At 37.6% G+C, this 20,599-nt stretch overlaps 1 protein-coding gene across 1 annotated transcript; it reads right to left on the bottom strand.

The window, feature by feature from the left end:
• Nucleotides 1-10,240: 10,240 nt before the first annotated feature.
• LOC145032661 (ABC transporter B family member 1) lies at nt 10,241-16,873 on the bottom strand. Its single transcript, XM_078981555.1, has 10 exons — nt 16,370-16,873; nt 16,220-16,274; nt 15,923-16,098; nt 15,611-15,811; nt 14,704-14,963; nt 14,307-14,623; nt 13,908-14,131; nt 12,713-13,086; nt 11,911-12,625; nt 10,241-11,827 (listed from the first exon to the last, which is right to left on the bottom strand). Exons 1-10 carry the CDS (start codon nt 16,814-16,816, stop codon nt 10,547-10,549), a joined length of 4,050 nt encoding a protein of 1,349 aa, XP_078837681.1. The 5' UTR covers nt 16,817-16,873; the 3' UTR covers nt 10,241-10,546.
• Between the last annotated feature and the right edge of the window lie 3,726 nt (nt 16,874-20,599).

Raw genomic sequence — 20,599 nt, 5'->3', positions numbered from 1 at the left:
ATGCAATGTTCTTCTCTTGAAACACTCTAAAACACACAACAAACAAGCTAACACCCACAAAGAAGAGCTAGGGTTTGGGGAGGACGAATATAGGCTGAGGATAATCAGAGGAAATTATCTATAAGGTTGTTTATATAGTCCCCAAACCCTAAATATTAGGGTTTGCTCCAGACATTAGTGCGCCCAACGCACATGAGTGCACACCCAGTGTACCAGGGCACGCTCAGTACGCTCAGCGTACTCCTTCCTGACTCAAAGTGGCAACTTTAGTCCTTATACTCCTCATGGCCCAACTCAAACACTCCAGGGACTACGATTGGAAACTTTTAAACCAAAATTTTCATTTTAAAACACAATAAAACACATGTCACATTTTCTAAAAAATCACAAGTATCAATTTATCACACATATTTCATATTGTTCATCACAAATCTAAGATCCTCCAAAAATATATCTCCAGCTCAGATGTGTGAACAATCAAGTCGGTGTCTTCCCGCGATCCTGAGAAGTACCTGGAAAACATATCACATAACAGGGTAAGCACAAAGCTTAGTGAGTTCCCCAAAATACCACACACAATTTGTTAGCCACTCGAGGCTATAACTTAATAAGACCCTTGGTCAATGTGTCCAGTGGGACCCTCCCATCCCATAACTCGGGTGGACCCTCTGGTCCTAACTTAGATGGAGCCTCCGGTCCTAATTCAGTAAGCTCAGAATAATACACAACATAAATCACATAGACATAATACAAGATATCACAATACTCAATATAAGCACATAAAAACCTCTGGTCACACAACTCGAATTACCACACTAGGTAAGTATAGTGAGAAGACTCCCCTCGTAAGTAAACAAGTAACAACCTCGTACATGTAATCTCGAAATAGCCTCCGCCTAACATATAGGATAATTATCTTTCATTAGTAATCTATTCACACTTAAAATAAACCGATGGCTACACTCTCCCTTTCTAACTCTTAAGATGGGTAAAATACCATTTTACCCCTCCCTGGTCTCCATTACTCATGTTTGACCAAACCCTAAAGTCAAAAGAAGTCAAAATCAAGTCAATAGTCCATGTTTGACCCGACTCATCGAGTGCACCTATGTGACTCGTCGATTCCAATCATTTCCTCAGAAGTCTCGTGATGGTCCAGCTCAGTTCGTCGAGTTGACCCCCAACTCGCCAAGTTATCACATGATCAAGATCATCAGTACAAACCCTAACCGACTCGTCGAGTCAGATCATTGACTCGGCGAGGTCCTTAAATCTGATTTCTCATTCAGACGTTTCAAAGAAGATCTATCACTCCAAACACTAGATCTAGCATCCCAAGACTTGATTGTCACGTAAAGCTTTGATCTTTACTTTAATGCATGGCATATTTGCTCCATATTACCAACTACATGGTCTCATAAGGTGTTAAGCACAAAAACCCTCTTTTGGCTTAATAAGGTTGGGACCTTTGGACTTAAGGGACCTCACAAGGTCCAGATCTAAAGTCTAGACCTCCTAATAGACTCCATGCACTCACTGTGCCAATAAAAGGTGGTAAAAGCTCCAACTTCCATACTCAAGAGATCTAACTAAATAAATGAGAAAGATGCAAGATTTTACCTTCCACAGAAGTTCTATGTGAAGGAATTGCTTGATCCCATAGTATCTTCTCATCCTCTGCTTGTATCACCCTTCTTTCCTTCCAAATGATTCACCAAAATACTCAAAAGTTAGCTCAAACACTCTCTCTTAGCTCAATGGCCGATTAAGGTTTCTCTCAGTGAAGTTGGGCAGTTGGTGAGGCGCAAATGGAGACATAAGTTTTCTTAAATAGGCCCCAACCTCGGGGATTTAGGGTTTCATCACACAGTGCCTACTTGGCGAGTCGACTCTCTGACTCGTCGAGTAGGTTACTAATCCCACGTTGCCAATACGACTCTACTCAACGAGTTGAAGAACCTACTCGTCGAGTTGCTTAATAGACCTCAAAAATAAGATAAATAAATATTTAATATACCTGGGAGTCCAGATGTTACATCTCTAATCCTGATTATCTCGTTGTTACCCACTGAATGAATCCACTTACCGTAATCGGGTGCCGAATGCCTACTTTCAGAATATCGAATTCCTATCCGGTTGCTAAACCGACTACCAACCTCACACTCGCCCCACACAACCTCCGAAAGAGACCTCGTCTAGCCGTATTTGTCCTAGCTATGCTGCCACTCATGGCTCTGTCAATCTTTCTAACACATCCGATCATCATAACCTGGCAACCTGTCGCCACTGAATCCTATATAAAAGTGCGCGCTACCTGAACAATGGTTGTCTTACCTCATTTCTGGTCTCCTTTAACCTACCGTTACTTGGTTCCAACGTGTCGTGGCTCTATTATAAATAGAACCAGCCCGAGACACATCACAATCGATTAAACTACCATTGTACCAAACCTATTCATTACCCTGGAATCCTTCATTTGATGCCCTTGGCATATAGATGCTCCCAAGTCTCATCTCACTAAAACAAAATCTTGTATTGAACACGCGCGAACTCCGATTCAAGATCTTTCCCAAAACGAATCGATACCTCACTCCTACCTCAAGATCCACGAATTTGCATTTGCAAAATGCACCGTAACTTTTGACATCCCTTACTTGACCGATAAATAAATAGCCTTAGCCAATCCCCAAGACTACCAGTCTCGCACCCGGTCCAACCACCGGGTTCCCAAGAGATCAAATATTAGGACCACCCAGTCGTAGACCTACTGTGTCACGTACTACTTATCTACATGATCTTGCAACTCAAGATCCAAACCCTTTACTTAAAATTCTCTACCAGTTCCATCCCGAATTCCCATAACCATCTGTGAATGTTATGGCTACAACACTTCCCATTCTGTTTGGCCGTTAGTGAATGCTACGACTCCCCCGCAGTCTTATAACACTTCCCACACTATATGATTGCTAGTGAATGCTACGGCTCCCCCGCAGTATTACATCATTTTCACCCAAACTGACCATTAGTGAATGCTACGACTCCCCACGGCCTTACAACACTTTCACTCTAACTGTCCATTAGTGAATGCTATGGCTCCCCCTTAGTCTTGCAATACTTTCACCCTAACTAACTATTAATGAATGCTATGGCTCCCTCATAGTCTTATAACACTTTCACCCTAACTAGATGACTGATGCCCATGGCCCTATCGTTCATCTACCAATCGAACACTTCTCAACGTTGAGCACCTATGTGGTCTATCCTCCCAACTAAACTCAAGTACAAAATGGAAACCAACCTGGTCCCCTTCCCTAAATCCTACTATCTGATGTCAAGAAGACGCGATCCAAATGCCGGGGAGTTTCCCAAACTCCCATCCCGCAACATCTTATATTCAGACATCCCCTAAGTCCACCTTCCCTCCCCTGATGGGGATGTGAAATGCATCCTAGTCTCACACTCGCTTATGTCTTGAATATCTGAATGGTTCTCCCCCACTTAGATTCGACTAAGTACGCTCGGCACATGAAAATTGAAGGATTCCCAATTCTTCTTTTGTTCCAATGATCAATTCTTTGAAGACCGGTGCCTACCAAAACTAGTAACAACACAATTCCTGAAAACCAGCTAACACTTCTTGAATCCTAACAACGCCATTGACTCTAGATGCTCAAAATGATATCACACTCATATCTCGAAGTCCAAAGGCCGGATGCTCCAGTTAAAACTTCAGCAACAACTCTCTCTTCCTTCGGCAACCCTAAAAACGCTTCCAAGCATGTTTACTAAGGCTACTGAATCCTAGTCATAACTCCCTCATACAAGCCCTTGAACCAACCCTAACTACACTCCAGGTGGCATTCGAACACTGGAAATTCGTGATATATAAGGAGACGACCTCGTACTATTCCACCAAAATTCATGGTATGCAGAGGGGATATAACTCTTCTTGAATATACATACAACTGAACCACAACCAACAATACGCTTACTCATGCTGATACAAGATAACCGCCACTAAATACAGGTAAAGCTGGTAGGGAGGCAAAAGGGTACATACCTTGGACCCTCGCTTGCTGAAGTTCCAATCTCTCGTGTCTGATTCTACAAAGTGTAGCTCCTCTCTGCTGGGGCTCCTGCTCTACACTCTCGTCCGTTAGTAATCCTTAAAATAGCCGGAGCAGGTGCACTCACTGCTCCTTCCTGATCATCAATCAGACGACCTCCTTATCACCCATCTGATCACAATGAAAGTAACACAAGCTTGCCCCCTGTAGGAAATCCCTGCTGACATGACCAACCCTGCCACACTTATAGCAACCCAGACCCCTAGAACGCCAACTCTATCGTACAGTTTCATGCACATACTGCACTAACTTCACCCTATTGGCCTCTCAAACATTGCTCCAAGCCTTGGGTCTCTTCCTGAGATCCTCCACTAAATTTACATGACCTAAACCTCTCTTCTCAAGGTACTCCGAATCGATCTTCCGCCCTCAGGCTCTAGGATCCATATCATTCAAGGTCTCGCACTCTGACACACTCATTAGTTCAATCGTCAACGGATGAACTTCAATAGCTGGAGCAACCTTTGCCCTAAACTGGGCTACTAGCTACCCCCAAGACATAGTCTTCAATCTGAAAAGTGCAATAAATCTCATGATTAATCCTTGCCTCCTGATACAAGAGATCCAAGGAGAACTCAAAACCCTAACAGTCCTTCCACTAACTGGCTCACCACTGGAGTCGAGACCATACCCTGGTCCTTCACCTTGCATGCTCATCCTCATTCTACATAGCAACTATTCCCACGGTCAAAGCATAACCAAGAATTCTCCTTCTCATAAGCTTCTCAGATTCTCCAAGACGCTCACCGATTTGACTATGGATCCTATGCTTTCAGTATTATGGGCCCAATACTACCTTCCACACATATCCATACTTTCCTCAAAAAACTTCCTAAATCCTCTAAGTCACTTACTCCACTGATATACTAAATGTCTGCTAAACAGCAACACAATATTTCCTGAAGCACCTCCTAGGTTGCCAACTTCACCGAACCGCCCCACTACCTCACTGGAGCATATCCTAGGCTCTCTTACATTCCCAACCCACCCAGTCCTCAGCTACTGAAAGATTCCCAATAATGTCAACTAGATGCCTCATGAATATAGCCACATGTAGCAGAGATTAGATAATCGTTCAAGTAAAAGACTCATCCCTAGAACGGTTGGACTCATACAAGAGTTGCGCAATAGGGTCAAATCCATCACTCTGAGATTATCCATCATGTGCTACATTTGACTTATCATATTCACTTAGTAGCTAACTCACATCGCTAAGAGTCCTACAAAGAACAAAGCAAGCATCATCCGGACAACGGAAAACTAACCAACATACTCTAATCACACAATTCTACCCAGACATACAATTCGCAATTCGGTGACTCCTATCACTAATCTCATCCTATGCTTACCCTAGGGTGATCTCCGACCCACAAATATAATAGAACATTCGGTCCACATACCACAACTCATGTTGTCCACATCCATCCTCACTATCGGCTACCTTATGGATGCATATTATACACATAACAATATATAAGGCCAAATACATGATTCTAAGGGTATTATGGGGAAACTTACTTGAGCTCGGTTGATTGCATGCACCACACACTTTCTTGTCTTAAAAAACTTTTTCCTTGAAAACATTTTTCTTTTGAAAAACTTTTTGAAAACTTTACAGATCCTTAGTTTGAGTTGAGACACCCCCGAAAGTATGTATGAATCCCTCAAACCAAGGCTCTAATACCAACTTGTAATGACCTAAAAATCAAGGCTAAAAATTTCATTCTTTAATACAATCAAAACACCTATATCTTTAAATCTAAACATTCCAAAGACATTATTAATTAAAACATTCATCAGAGTTCGTCCCAAAATTATATATTGCGGAAACACGGGTGTGTGCGCTGCGATCAAGTTGGCCCTTTCTTTCCAAATCAATGATACCTAAAACCATAAAAAAAACTGTAAGCACGAATCTTAGTGAGTTCCCTATAACATACCCCACACAATCCATATAACCATATATGCTATATCAACTATAACAACTACATAAACCATATCAATCACATAATCCATGCATATAAACATAGAAGGATGTTGTGGGCTCCCACCAGGGTCTTACTCTGGGATGCCATAGGCTCCCTTACATGGTATTTAGCTGGAAAGCCATGGGCTCCCCCACATGGTCTGACATCCGAGTGTCATTGGCTCCCCTCATGGGCCTTACCCTAAAGCCCATTAACTTATTCCCAATCAAAACATCCCTCCTTAACTGGTCCAACGACCCACAAACCTAAATAATAGCCCAAACCCGAAATGGCCCACAAAGCCCAGTAAGGCCCAATCCATCATGGACCTAACCCAAGAAGGCCCATTATCCAAAAAGGCCTGAAATACTAAATGGTCAACCCTAGTCAACTCCTAACCCAAGGTTAAAGTCATGGTCAAGGTCAACTCCCCGAGTTGACTTAACTCTTCGAGTGCATCTAGCAACTCGTTGAGTTCCTTCAGAGTCCATCAACTTGCCGATTCATCTAAGTAACTCGTCGAGTTCCTTAATATCCAAAGGCCTAAAAACTCTACACCGAAATCTCTTAATCAGTTCACCGAAATCACCCAGGATCCCGAAAATGGGAAAACCCTTCTTGACTCGTCGACTTAGCTAAGCACCTCGTCGAGTCCCTTCATCCCTCTTCATGTTCAGTCATTTCCAGTGGAATCCAAGGCTCCAAATCACAGATCCAACCACTTATGGTGTAGTTACCATGTAAAATTGCAAACTTTACGTGCATGCAAGGCATCCAAGGCTAAAAACACTTAATAAAAGCTTGTGAAGGGACTTAGAGCATGAAGGAGGACCAACACTTGATAAAGTTGGCAACTTTAAGTCCCCAAAGGCCCTCAGATGTCCAGATCTAAAGCCATATCTTCATATCATGCTCAAAATAAAGAATGGTACCAAACTAGGCTAATAATGGCCATACACTTTCATACAAGAAGATCTAAGCAATGGAAGGTAAAGGTTTCGACTTTATACCTTAAAATGGTTGCCACAGTAGAGTAAACACCGGATCTACAACCTCTCCCTTCAGCTATGCACCAAACACCTCAAGCTTCTTCACATTAACACCAAAAAGACACTCCTTAATCCCTCACACACTCAAAATGGGAGATGAGACACGATTTAGGGTTTCTCTGGACAAAGGGGATGATAAGGGAGGCTACAAGTGACACTTAAGGCCTTTAAATAGTATACAAACCCTAAAAATTAGGGTTTTCCTTTCCAGTGTCTACTTTTCAAGTCGGGGCCTTCCAACTCGTCGAGTAGGATCTAAATCCTGCGTCCTCATAAATGATCTCTACTCGACGAGTTGGAGCTCCCCAACTCGTTGAGTCCTAGCCCAAAGTCTAAAAATGTTGAAAACTAAATAACACGTCAACCACGCGTTACATTTTAATGAAAAATAAAATAATAATAATAAATCCAAAAGAAAAACCAAAATAATTGAAAAGGAAAAGGAAAAGTCATTTAAATGACGTTCCATGGACATTCGTTGTGCATGATTATTCCATCGAGTCCGTATTACGTTTCATGCACATGCGTCACGTGCGAACGTTTCACGACCAAGTAAATGGGTTTGACATTTGTGTCATTGACGAAATGATTGGTGGAGAATAGTCTTCACAATTTCTATCGGATCTGAACCCTATATATATATATATATATATATATATATATATATATATATATATATATATATATATATATATATATATATATATATATATATATGGGAAAAGTGAATATACCCTTAAGGATATATAAGTTTAGGTACCCAAACTCACTATAATTAGTTGTTTTATTTGATATATTCATTATAATGTTATTAAACTTCAACTTTAACTTGATTTACTTTGAAGATTTTCGAAATTTCACTATTGTTTTCCTCTTATATCACTTATTTTTTGCCAAACACATATTAGGCTATATATATTAGAGTTGAAAATGAAAATTATGTAAGAGGAAGATAAAGGTGAAATTTATAAAAATCTTAGAAGTAAATCAAGTTAAAAGTTGAATTATAAGAATATTGGACAATTACAATGTACACATACGATACAAAACAACATAGTATGGTGAGTTTGGATACCTAAGCTTATATACCCTTAAGGGTATATTCACTTTTCCCTCTCTCTCTCTCTCTCTCTCTCTATATATATATATATATATATATATATATATATATATATATATATATATATATATATATATATATATATATATATATATATATAAGTTTATAAAAAAATATTGAATTATTGAAATTTAACGATTAATTTACTATTTTTAACTTTTTCATTTCATTTTTAAATTTAAACAAATAATATAATAAATAAACAAATAAAATAATTGGATTCATTTTAGAATGTTAGAAATCAAAAAAAAAATATTACATTAATGAAATTGATATTTATTTATTATTATATTTATAACAATTATTACATTTGAATATTAAATAGAATTTAATAAAATAGAAAAGAAACTATAAAATGATAAGTGAAATTTTTTTTTAAAAATCTTCAAAAATTACATGTGTCAAATACAATGAGAAGTTAACATTTGGTAAAAATGATTTTGATTTATTAGGATAGATGATAGTAATCTCTACTTTTGTTTTAATTTGTAACCAACATGTAATTGTCAGAAATACTGATCAACACTCATACGATCATATTTTAAAAAGCTGATACACAACAACTTTTTATGTTATACAACAATTTATATTTCAAAGAGATTATATAATATAACAAAATATTATTATTATATATGACAAACAATGATTGTGTGGTGCAAATAAGCTTCTATATCAAATTCCATAAAGACTTACGACTAGGCAATTGAAAACATTCAAGAAAAAAATAATCTTTTTTAACACGTCTTTTTGACGTAATAGAGTGGGAGTGGTAAAAGCTCAACAGTAGTGATATGAAAGATGATATTGCCTTGGCAACACCACGCCCACCCCTCGACGTGTCTAAAACATCGATACAATTCAATTATTTTGAGAACTGAAAAATATAGTAAAAATGAATAATCTTAATTTCATTCAAAGTTTTACCAACCAAACGCAATATAATACTTAAATACATCTAAGGTCATATTTATCTAAAACCTTCCGATTCTTTCATTGAATGGTTTCGATTGAAAATATAATATATTGATAGTTATACCCTTGATTTAATTTGCAAATAATTTGTAAAAATAATATATCGACAATTATATATATATATATATATATATATATATATATATATATATATATATATATATATATATATATATATATATATATATATATATATCCAACAATTAATTAGTTTAATAGGCTTATCATTGTTAAACCCGAAATACTACTTTGCAGCAATCAAAACACCCTCATCGGCCTCCACTCCATCAACATCAAACCCTAATGTTGTTCAAGAAAGTTAACAAAGCACCACCACCAACCCTAACACAAAACTCGTGGAATAAACTTTTGTTGAACTCACACATCGAGACGTGAAGCATTCAAGAATATACCAGAAATCATGGGATTCAATTGTGAGTGAATTACCAAAACTGTTACTTCATACGTTATGTTCTTCAATTTCTTTAAAGTTTACAAGTCTAACGTTGTATTACCCTCGCCATCATTAAGAATGAGAATAAGAGGGGCATGTGATTGAATCAAATTACACATTCTTTTAAACCTCAATCTCTTGTGCAGATTTTTATTTTATCACTATTACTTGCCAATTCAACATTTTCAACAACAAATTCACCAACAAAGGCGTCAAATCATCTAGCCATATTCACACGATTAACACATCATCTTCATATGCCAATTAGACAAGAACACACACACACTCTCTCTCCCTCTCAAATACATTTAAATGAGGGGCATAATCGACAATACATTAATTTCTAGCGGAAGGATAAAAAACTACAATGGAAAAATCAACTCCCTTATCTAAATACCATTCCGTTGAGACATTAAAAATCCTACAATCTTTGTTCTTTTATTATATTTTCAGGTAATCGCGTTGACAACATTAACTTTTCATCATAAATAAATAAGGTCATCATTTTAGGTTGGAAACGCACAATCTCACCCTTTATGTAATTAAAAAAACACGAAATTGTACATAATTTTTTTAACAGCCATATTTCAATAAAAGCATCCACGTGCTAGCGAATTGCCAAGCACAATGGAACTATATCGGATACAAATGCCAATTACATCACTATTCATATTAATATTACTAAGCACAAAATGGAACTAAATGGTACACAAATACTATCACTATTGATATTAATATTACTATACCATATGATATTAAAAAAAAAAAAAAAAAAAAAAAAAAAAAAAAAAAAAAAAAAAAAAACAATATTCAAAAATCAAGATGTCGTATGATTAAAATGTGACAATCTTAACTGACTACCCTTCTAGCCGTTTAGAACCCGAACCCGACCCCGACCCCACTGAAACCATATCCACCACTTCCCCATGTGAGAATCTCTGCAACTGTATCATTTTTGCGTAACACCCATCCGGGTAATTCTTCAACAGATGCGAATGCGACCCTTGTTCACCCACTTTCCCATCATCAATAACAGCAATCACATGAGCATTTCTTATAGTCGATAACCGATGCGCCACCACAATCGTTGTCTTCCCTGAACAAATCCGCTCAAGCGCTTCTTGAATACACTTCTCAGACTCCATATCAAGCGCACTCGTGGCCTCATCTAGCAACATCACCTCCGCTTTCCTCAAAAACGCCCTAGCAATCGCAACCCTCTGTTTCTGCCCTCCCGATAACTGCACCCCTCTTTCCCCGACAAATGTTTTGTAACCATCGGGTAAAGAAGAGATGAATTTGTGGGCATTCGCGTGGGTGGCAGCCTCGATAATCTCGGATTCGGTTGCTGATTCGTGCCCATACGCGATGTTTTCGTAAATCGTGGTGGCGAATAGACACGGTTCTTGTGGGACCACGGCCATGTGGCGTCGTATTGATTTTAAGTTATATTTTCTTATATCTTTTCCGTCTATCATAACCCGTCCTGAAGACGGTTCGTAGAATCTTTGTATGAGTGAAATCACTGAGCTCTTTCCGCAACCACTTGGGCCCACTAGGGCCAGAGTCTTGCCGGCCCGAGCTCGGAGACAGATATCCCGGAATACTGGGATATCTGGGCGAGACGGGTAAGAGAAGTCGACATGTTTGAGTTCGACTTCTCCTCGGAGACGATCCGGGACCGGGATCGAGTCGATCTCGTCAGGCTCGATCTCGGTTTTTCGGTCCAGAAGATCGAAAACCGACTTCATGGCCCGACCACCCTTGATGAAATCAGGAGCTAGGGTTAGGGTTTCGGCTGCACCGTTGGCTGAGACCATGAGAACCATGAACACGCGGATCGTTTTCGAGAAATCAGAGATCCCGTGTTTTACGAGCCATGATGCGTACCAGAGACCGATCGCGTAAGAAGCATAGAGTAAAAATTGAGCCACCCCGAACCCACTTCCGGCTATCTGACCCTTCCAGAAGCATCTATGAAGTGGCTTCTGGAGACTTATTGTAAACAGATTGACGATTTTAGCCTCGGAGTTGAACGCAGCCACTGTTCTCATGTTAGCCACCGCCTCCCCGGCTAACTGTGTTGCCTTCGCGTGTGCACCTTCTAAGTCGCCGGAAAATCCTTGCATGAACATTTTCTGCTTACAAAAAAGAAAACGTAAGCATGAAAAATTCAACCTGCCGGAAAATTAAAAACATTAGTACCCAATAGCACACAGACCTGCAAAACGGTGGCAGCCACCACCACCGGAAAAACTGCAACAAGAACAAGAGCGAGCCGCCACTGAAGAACAAAACCAGCGGTGCAGGCCACCAACATGAGGGCGGAGTTCTGCATAATGACTGAAATCCGGTCACCAATAGCTGACCGGACATTATTAGCGTCCAAAGACAACCTGGCGGCGATTCTTGAACTCTCGTTCTCCTCTTGATCAAACCACGCCATTTCATTCTTCAAAACTGCAGCCAACATCTTCTCTCTGACTCGTTTAGTCAAATTTTCACCAACCACATCCCAGAAAAAATGTTGTAAAGTGTTGAAGATGAGTGCAGCTGATGACACCCCGATTAGAAGATAACAATATTTCCCGATTTCTTTAACCATATATTCATGATCGGGATTGTAGTAGACACTCAGAACTGCACTTAACACGTAAGCAAAAAAGGCACTGAGGGACCCACAAATCACGGACCCAACCGACCCGATTAAAGCGTATGTCCATTCGGGTGAGTTCATTTTCGCTAGCCGCCAAAAGGAACTTGCTTGTTCCTTAAATGGAAGCTTCTCGTGACGATAACTCGGGTATCCACCTTCGATTGATAGACTAAAATCGGAGGTTGAGAAATCCGACAGCCGCCGGGAGTACGGGGATCGCCCGTATGATGAGTTGCGGGTGATTATTGGTGAACTCACTGAGTTCCTTGCACTCGAAGGCCTAAAAACACAGAGAAAGAACAATAAGTAAACAAATGAAAATCGCAAAAGGTAATGTACACTTTGACTTTTAAAGTCAAACTTCTACCTGGCGCTACTCTTTCTTGCATTATTCATGGCGGTTTCATGGGCGATTTCTTGCATCTTTATAAGTTTAGCATATGCACCATTTTCGCCCTTTGCAAAAAGCTCATCATGAGTTCCCATTTCCAAAACACTACCCTGCTGCAAAACCACCACCAGATCCGCCTTTCGTATGGTGGACAGACGGTGGGCAATTACCAGAGTCGTCCTTCCGATCATAAACCGGTCCAAAGCTTCTTGAACTAACTTTTCCGATTCAGAATCCAAAGCGCTCGTTGCCTCATCCAAAAGCAAGATCGCCGGATTCTTTAACATTGCCCTCGCTATCGCTATTCTCTGTTTCTGTCCACCGGATAACTGTAAACCCCTTTCCCCAACCTGCAGATTATTTTTTTTCTTCTAAAATGAGTAAATTGCAAAAACGGTCCCTGTGGTTTGTGATCCTTTCTTAATTAGGTAAAAAAACATATTTTGTTAAATTTGGTTCTTATTTCAAGGTTTTGTAATGATTTTGGTCATAGAGACCAACACCATCACTTTTTCTTTTTACCATAATTTCAGGATTTAATCAAAGTAATAAAAATTAGTACTTTTACCAATACCCCACACTTTTTTTGTTCTTTTCTTTTCTTGTATATTTAATCATCTAATCTTGCATTATTTCCTTCATTTTTGATGGTCAAAGGGTTCCCTTAACATGCTCCTGGTCAAACTAAATCTCTGATCTTGTTCTTAATTATGGTTTACTTTAACTTTATGGATTATTTTGATGTTGACTTTTTGGTCAACCACTCAATTCTTGTTAGCAATGGATCTTGCACATGCACTATTGACTCAAGAAGCATGTTGTACCACATTTCATTAATGGATGTCCTTATAGAAAGCTTCACTTCACCTCCCCCATAGTTTTGACTTTTTTGAACCAAAAGTTAGGATCTTTTCTTGACTAAATGGGCCATTCAATTAGTTTTGTAAAATGTAATAATGTAGCAAAACCAAAAAGTAACCAACTTTCTCAAAAGAAACCCACTCCCCCTACCCATTCATCATTTTTTTCACCTTCTAGTGTAAGTGACAATATTTTACCCCCAACACACTCTACCCAAGTGAGGCCCACATGTAACAATTACACCAACAAAAAGCCAAACATATGGGTCCCGCTCAAAATGACCAAAATACCCTTAAAAAGATCCACTCACCTGAGTATCATACGCATCGGGTAATTTGATAATGAAGGAATGAGCATTGGAAACACGGGCAGCTTCCTCAATCTCAACCATGGATGCATCGGGTCGACCCAAAAGTATGTTTTCTTGAATGGTTGTAGCAAATAATGCTGGTTCTTGACTAACTAATCCAATTTGTTGCCTTAACCATTTCAATTTAAGTCCTTTAATGTCATGCCCATCAAGCAATACTTGTCCTGTAAAAAGTAAAACACAAAACCGACTTTGTTTACACAATAAAGTCCTACAAACCATTAAGGGCAAACAGAATTGTCAGAGAGACCAAACATGGTGTTGTACAGTATGCAATAGGAAGTTGTACATAAAGGTATGTTGGTTGGACTGAGTTAATGAAGAGTCGCTATCGTTTACCTGAAGTGGGATCATAAAACCTTTCGATGAGGGAAACCACCGTGCTTTTTCCAGAGCCACTGCTTCCGACTAAAGCAATAGTTTTCCCAGCAGGAACACTTAAACTAAAATTATTTAAAATTTTAACATCTGGTCTTGAAGGGTATGAAAAGTCGACGTTTTTCAGTTCTACAAGCCCTGAAACAGAGTCTAACTCCAAACCCGATTCAGAATTTCGGTCAACGCTCGGTTTGTGGTCAATTATTCGAAAGATTTTTGCTGCAGCTACTCGAGCTTTTGCAAATGCGGACATACTTGGAGCAGATTGGCCTAAAGCGCTGTGAATTTTTTAAAATTGATTAGAGAAAGGGTAGTGTTTTAGGATAATTGTGTGAATTTACACTAACAGAGGACTTACAGTCCACCGATCATGACGGAGAACATGGTGGCAATGGCGAGACCTCCATTGGTGTGATGGTGTCGAACAAGATAACCTCCATACCATAGAAGAAGTGCGTAGCAACAAAAGACAGTGAAATACGTTGCACCTAATCCGAATCCTTTAGAAAACCCACTTTTGTATCCGAGTCTTTGTGAGATTTTTAATGCTGCTGAATAGGCTTGTAATGCTCGTGATTCACCCACATATGCCAAAACAGTCCGAATTTGTACAATGGTCTGCATATTTGGATAAATTAAGAAATACCCAGATGGTAAAACACGGTTTCTTTTATTACACACAATAATTACATGACTTTAGCTGCAGTCCATCAGAACACATATGGAAAACAGAGGGAGAAAATTAACTTTTACTTAAATTCAGCTCAAAATCAGGAACACCCAGATAGGAAAGGAGAGAAAATCTTTTTCTTGATTTAGCTCATGTTCACGACAAGTAAAGATAGAAACACAAGAAACAAAAAAGTTATATCTTTCCCCTTGAATTCACCTCGAAATCCGCAATACCCGTGTAGGAAAACAACAACAAGAAGAAAATTTTGTTTGCTTGATTTAGCACAAGTCCATGACAACCCAGATAGAGAAACAAAAAAAGTTTTAAACTTTTTTTTTTCTTGAATTTAGTTCAAACTATCAACATCCAGATAGAAAAAGAAAGATGAAAACTTGGTGTTTTCTTGATGTCTTGGATTTCATAAAAGATTCTGTCATCCACCCAGATGACAAAAACCGAAAAACGTTTTACATTAAAATATGTTAATTAAGCAATACCGAGACGATGAACAGTGAAAATTTTGCTATTGGCCTAAAAACCTAAGCTAAAAGGGGAAAAAGATTGAATAAAAATTAAGAAAACGGTGATTCACCTGTTCAGCAATATTTCCAGCTTGTGAAAGAGCTTCATGGCTTTTAGAAGAGAGTTTAGCTAATGTGGTTGCGTGAATACCTCCGATTACTGCAATAAGAGGCACTACAGCTAATGTTACAAGCGCCAATTGCCAAACTGCTGTGAATCCCACCACAAAACCAGACACAAATGTCGCCATATAGTGTATAAAATTCCCCAGCTGCCATACACACACAACACCAAAACACACAGTTACTTTAAAGAACAAATGAATCCCAAAAAGAACTTGAGAAAACGATAGCAAGACTTGTGTTTTTGTTTGTTTGTTTACCTTCTCACTAATGGCATCTTGAACCATAACAGCGTCGGTGTTGATAGCAAATACAACATCTGAAGTTCGGACTTCCGTGTCGAAGAACTGGATGTCTTGACTAAGTGCAGCTTCCAAGTATTTGATCCTCATTTTCGTCGATTGTCGCTCTCCTGTCCACATCCAACATGATATCTCTGCAAAAATTAAAACACCCATGTCAATTTCTTTTCATTCCTTTTCAAGAATCTTTAAGAAAGAAACACTAATTTCAGAGTTGAAGTGATGAAGTGATAAAGTAGAATATAGATTACAGACCTGCCCATGAAGATGCCCAAATTGCAGCTCCAACCACAAGAAAGTAGAATGCGTACTGGATAACAAAACCCATCAAGAAAAGAGAAGAAGTTGAATAAGAGAGTGAAATCTTTGTGAAAAAACGATTCGGGAAAAGAAGAAAGGTGTTACCTTTAAGACTTCTTGTGACATTTTATCGATGTTATTGGCATTGGAACCAAATGAATTGACAAGATCAGCAAAGAATCTGAGGAAAATAGGCAAAGAACAGCCATGGACGAAAGCACCAACTGTTCCAATACCCATCAATACATAATCCAATCCATCTGCGAATCTAAACAGCTCTCCGAACCCAACTGTTGGATCACTGACGCTTTTCTCCTTCTTCTTCTCTTTGTCTCCATCATTTTTACTACTTTGCCCCTCGGTTTCCATTTCTAATCTTCTTCTCTGTAGGCTATTTTGAGCTTGTTTGTCTTCTTCAGTGAGTGGGTCTAAGTTGGGATTTGGATTTGGGATTGGTGGGTTTTCAGATACAAGTTCAAGACCTTGCATTTCAGACCATCTCCACTGCTCTATGTCTCTCTTTATCTCCTCTTGGGATTCTTGTGATGGCATTTTTTTATTTTATTTTACAATTCTCTCTCTCTCTCTCTCTCTCTCTCTCTCTCTCTCTCTCTCTCTCTCTCTCTCTCTCTCTCTCTCTCTCTCTCTCTCTCTCTCTCTCTCTCTCCTCTCTCTATGCATAGAATTAATGACTTTGGAGTCCAGTTTTATTATCTTTTTATTTCCTAATTTAATTTTTTTCTTTTTTCGTAATACCTAACGAACCTTTGCAAAGTGTGCGAATGACAGGGGGGACACGAGGGAGTGGTTAACGTAAATAACCTTTATTTACATAATCCATTTTTTTTAATAATGTGTAACATAATATATATAGTAAAATCCACGTTAATAGTTATATGGTTGGTTATCTGTTATACCAGCAACGTAATTTTTTTTTTTAATAAAATACAATGATTAAAATGGTCATAGATATACAATACTATAATTGTTGTTTAGTAATATGTTTACATAAAAGATATTAATTGTATTGCTAGTATATTTTGATATTTTGTTACCTTTTTTAATTATTTTCCATAAAACAAAATCATGAGTAACCTTATATATGATTTACAACCCCACTTATTCTTGAAAGTCAAATTAATTATTTTTGAACATTAAAAGAAATTTTTGGTAAGAAAAAAAGTTTATTATAATCGTATAATCGGATGAGGTTTAATAGGAAACAATTATAACCATGAAACGAAGAAACCACTTTTTTTTAACTTTTAGAGTTTATTTTTTGTCGATAAAAAAAACTAAATACATAAATTCATAAAACTGTATCATTTTTCCGACAATATAAATTCGATAAAAGATTTTTTTTTTTCGTCAAATTCACAGTCTGAATCTTTGTAAATTTACAATGTGAATCTGAATTCATATGGAGTTCGAAAAATATATAATTTGTTTTTTTAGTATTCACAACATAAAGTTAACAATTTAGATATTTTTAGTTTTTTTTTATAAAGAATAAATTTTAAAGTTTAAAAAAAATATTTGGTTCTTTGAAAAACCATTTATAATGATTCTTTATTGAATTTTTCCGTAGTAAAATAGAAATATAAATTTTGATGATGGCTTTAGTAATTTGAAGTTTTTGGAGTTATAAACTCATTTTATTTTTGCAATTTTATTAACTCTATTTTATTCTCTATAAATAAATAAATATATGAATAGTTATACTTTAAATTTAGATTATAAACTATAATATCTCTTACACTTTAATTTTTATATTTTGTTAGAGTATAAAATAAAATTAAAATTAAAATTGTAGATGAACCACTATAAATGTTATTTTGTATTCTAAGAATCAAAACTATAAAAATAAAGTATAATTGAAGATGATTGTATAATCTATTTTTAGTTAAATAAACATGAAAAATTAAATAATAATGATAATAATAAAAGTAGAAAATTAAAATAGACTGTAAACTAATCGTTGTAATACAAACTATTTTTTAATTTAAAATTATTTTGTAAAAAACAAAAACAAGGTGACGTATGATTACGGATTTAGAGGACAGATAGGAAACACTGTCAAAAACTTTGTTGTGAGCCACTTTGACCGTTTATTCGACTTGACTTTTATATACTAAAATGTATTTTTTTTAATATACGTTAACAAATATCCAAGATGTGTTTTATAAAGGGATAATCACTAAAAAAAATGGTACCAAAAGTTAATGCATATCGATAGAAGGCAAACGGTTAATAAATTGCATCGTGTGTCTTTTTTATGATAAAACTAATTCTTTTGAAAACAACATCTGTAGATTTAAGAGTTATAACATTAGTATGTTAGAGCTGTAAACGAACCGAACGAACACGAACAATAGTGTGTTCATGTCCGTTTGTTTAAGTTAGCCGGACAAATGAACGAACACGAACAAATAAACGAACAAATTTTCGTGTTCATGTTCGTTTGTTTAAAATTTTACATTGTTTATGTTTATTTGTTTATATTCGTGAACAGGTTAAACGAACATAAACGAATGTAGATAAATAAACATAAATGAACGTAATAAATAAACATAACTAACATACATAAACATAATCGAACATAGATAAATAACATAACTAACATATATAAACATAAACGAACATATAATATAGTAATGTAATCAAAAACACAATTGAACATATATGGACATAAAAGAAACTTAAATGAACGAACATAAGCAAACAACATAAACGAACGTTTACGAACATAATTAAACCAACAAGACCATTATTCGTGTTCGTTCGTTTAACTGAACGAACGAGAATTTATATTCATGTTCGTTTATTTATTAAATAAACGAACATAAACAAATTTCCCGTCGAACGGTTCATGAACAGTTCGCCGAACATTCAGTTCGTTTACAGCCCTAAGTATGCATGACTTGTTGGACTCTGTTAAGGATCTTCACCGCTTCTGGTGCAAGAAAACCAAAGGTATCAAATGCGAAAGGTATAAACACATGTTGATTATCAATGCAGGTATTCTCGTTCTTTGTCACTTTGCATGCGGAGACTTACAACGCAGCATGTCTCGCTATGAAATCTTTCCTCCTCAGACCAACGAGAAGGAAGACCCTAGTAACATTCACAAAAGCATGCTTCCCTCCTACCCATCCAAAAAACAAAATGTCAGTCAGGCTGAGTGTAGATCTTCCATCGAGGGGTTCTGTCAAAAAGTTCACCGGTGCTTATGTCACACCTTCCCTGGCTGTTGGCAGAAATGCTTAATGGTGATGGTATTTACATAAATTACCGAAATCACAGAGTGTAAACGAAAACTACATTTTTATCAAACCAATGTCGTTTATTGCATGGAATAAATAAAACCTATCTATCTTCAAGCTGAATGTCCTTCCTTGTGTTGATCATTTCTCCATCCTAGGAATACATGCGATTTTTGGAAACGTCAATTTGATGTTGGTGAATTCACAGGTTTTAAGATATACATATGATAAATTTTCTTTGAAAACTTTCTAAAAAAATTTACAATGATTATATTCATTTTCTTAAATTCCTAGTTTCCGATGTTTTATTATATTGTCTCTTATCTTATTATCTTTATATTTAATGACATTTTGTTAGTCTTTTCTCATTATCTTTTAGGATGTTGTGTGTAACAACCGAAAAATCCAATAAATTTAAAATTTTCAAAAACAACCGGATTTCATTAAATTATTACAAAAAGGTTTTCAATGCAAATCATTTAGTGTATTCCCATAATCACATTACTACAAAATCATGAGGAGCGGTACGATCACGCCTTCGCCTTGCCACAGTCTCCTGAAGAACCTGAAAAACATTAAACCACAACTGTAAGCCCGAAAGCTTAGTGAGATACCCCCCAAAATACCAACCACGAATACCATACACATATCACTCCATCTCATAACGAATCATAGAACGGTCATGCATATCGGGTCTACTGTGGGACTGGTCCGTCTTGCAGGGCCTTCAGTCCACCTGGTCCACCCTCTGTGTCCAATCATGTCCCTCGAGTCTGCAGTATGGTTGGTTCGCCCGCACTGGGCCTTCAACTCACCTGGTCCACTCTCTGAGTCTACAGTATGATTGGTCCGCCCGCATCGGGCCTTCAGTCGGCCTGGTCCACTCTCCGAGCCTCGGCACGTCTGGTCCGCCATCGTGGGGCCTACAGCCTATCCGGACCGCTCGTTGGGCCTTCGGAATAACCGGTCCGCCCTGGGTATCTTGGCCTACAGCACAAAGCAGGACCCGCCTCAACCCAACTCCAGTCCAAACAACTATGTGCACATAAACATACAATCCCATAACAATTCA

The sequence above is a fragment of the Lactuca saligna genome, chromosome 2 (genome assembly GCF_052625555.1).
Source record: "Lactuca saligna cultivar CGN05327 chromosome 2, ASM5262555v1, whole genome shotgun sequence".
NCBI lineage: Eukaryota > Viridiplantae > Streptophyta > Magnoliopsida > Asterales > Asteraceae > Lactuca > Lactuca saligna.
Note: the sequence above shows the minus strand (reverse complement) of the source record. Positions and strands in the feature narration are given on the sequence as shown.

Coding starts and splice junctions, on each gene's coding strand:
- LOC145032661 (XM_078981555.1), bottom strand. CDS start 16,816: ATGCCATCACAAGAATCCCAAGAGGAGATAAAGAGAGACATAGAGCAG. Junction 14,964..15,610: donor CTGGAAATATTGCTGAACAG/GTGAATCACCGT, acceptor CCAAATATGCAG/ACCATTGTACAAATTCGGAC. Junction 14,624..14,703: donor TCCGTCATGATCGGTGGACT/GTAAGTCCTCTG, acceptor AAAAATTCACAG/CGCTTTAGGCCAATCTGCTC.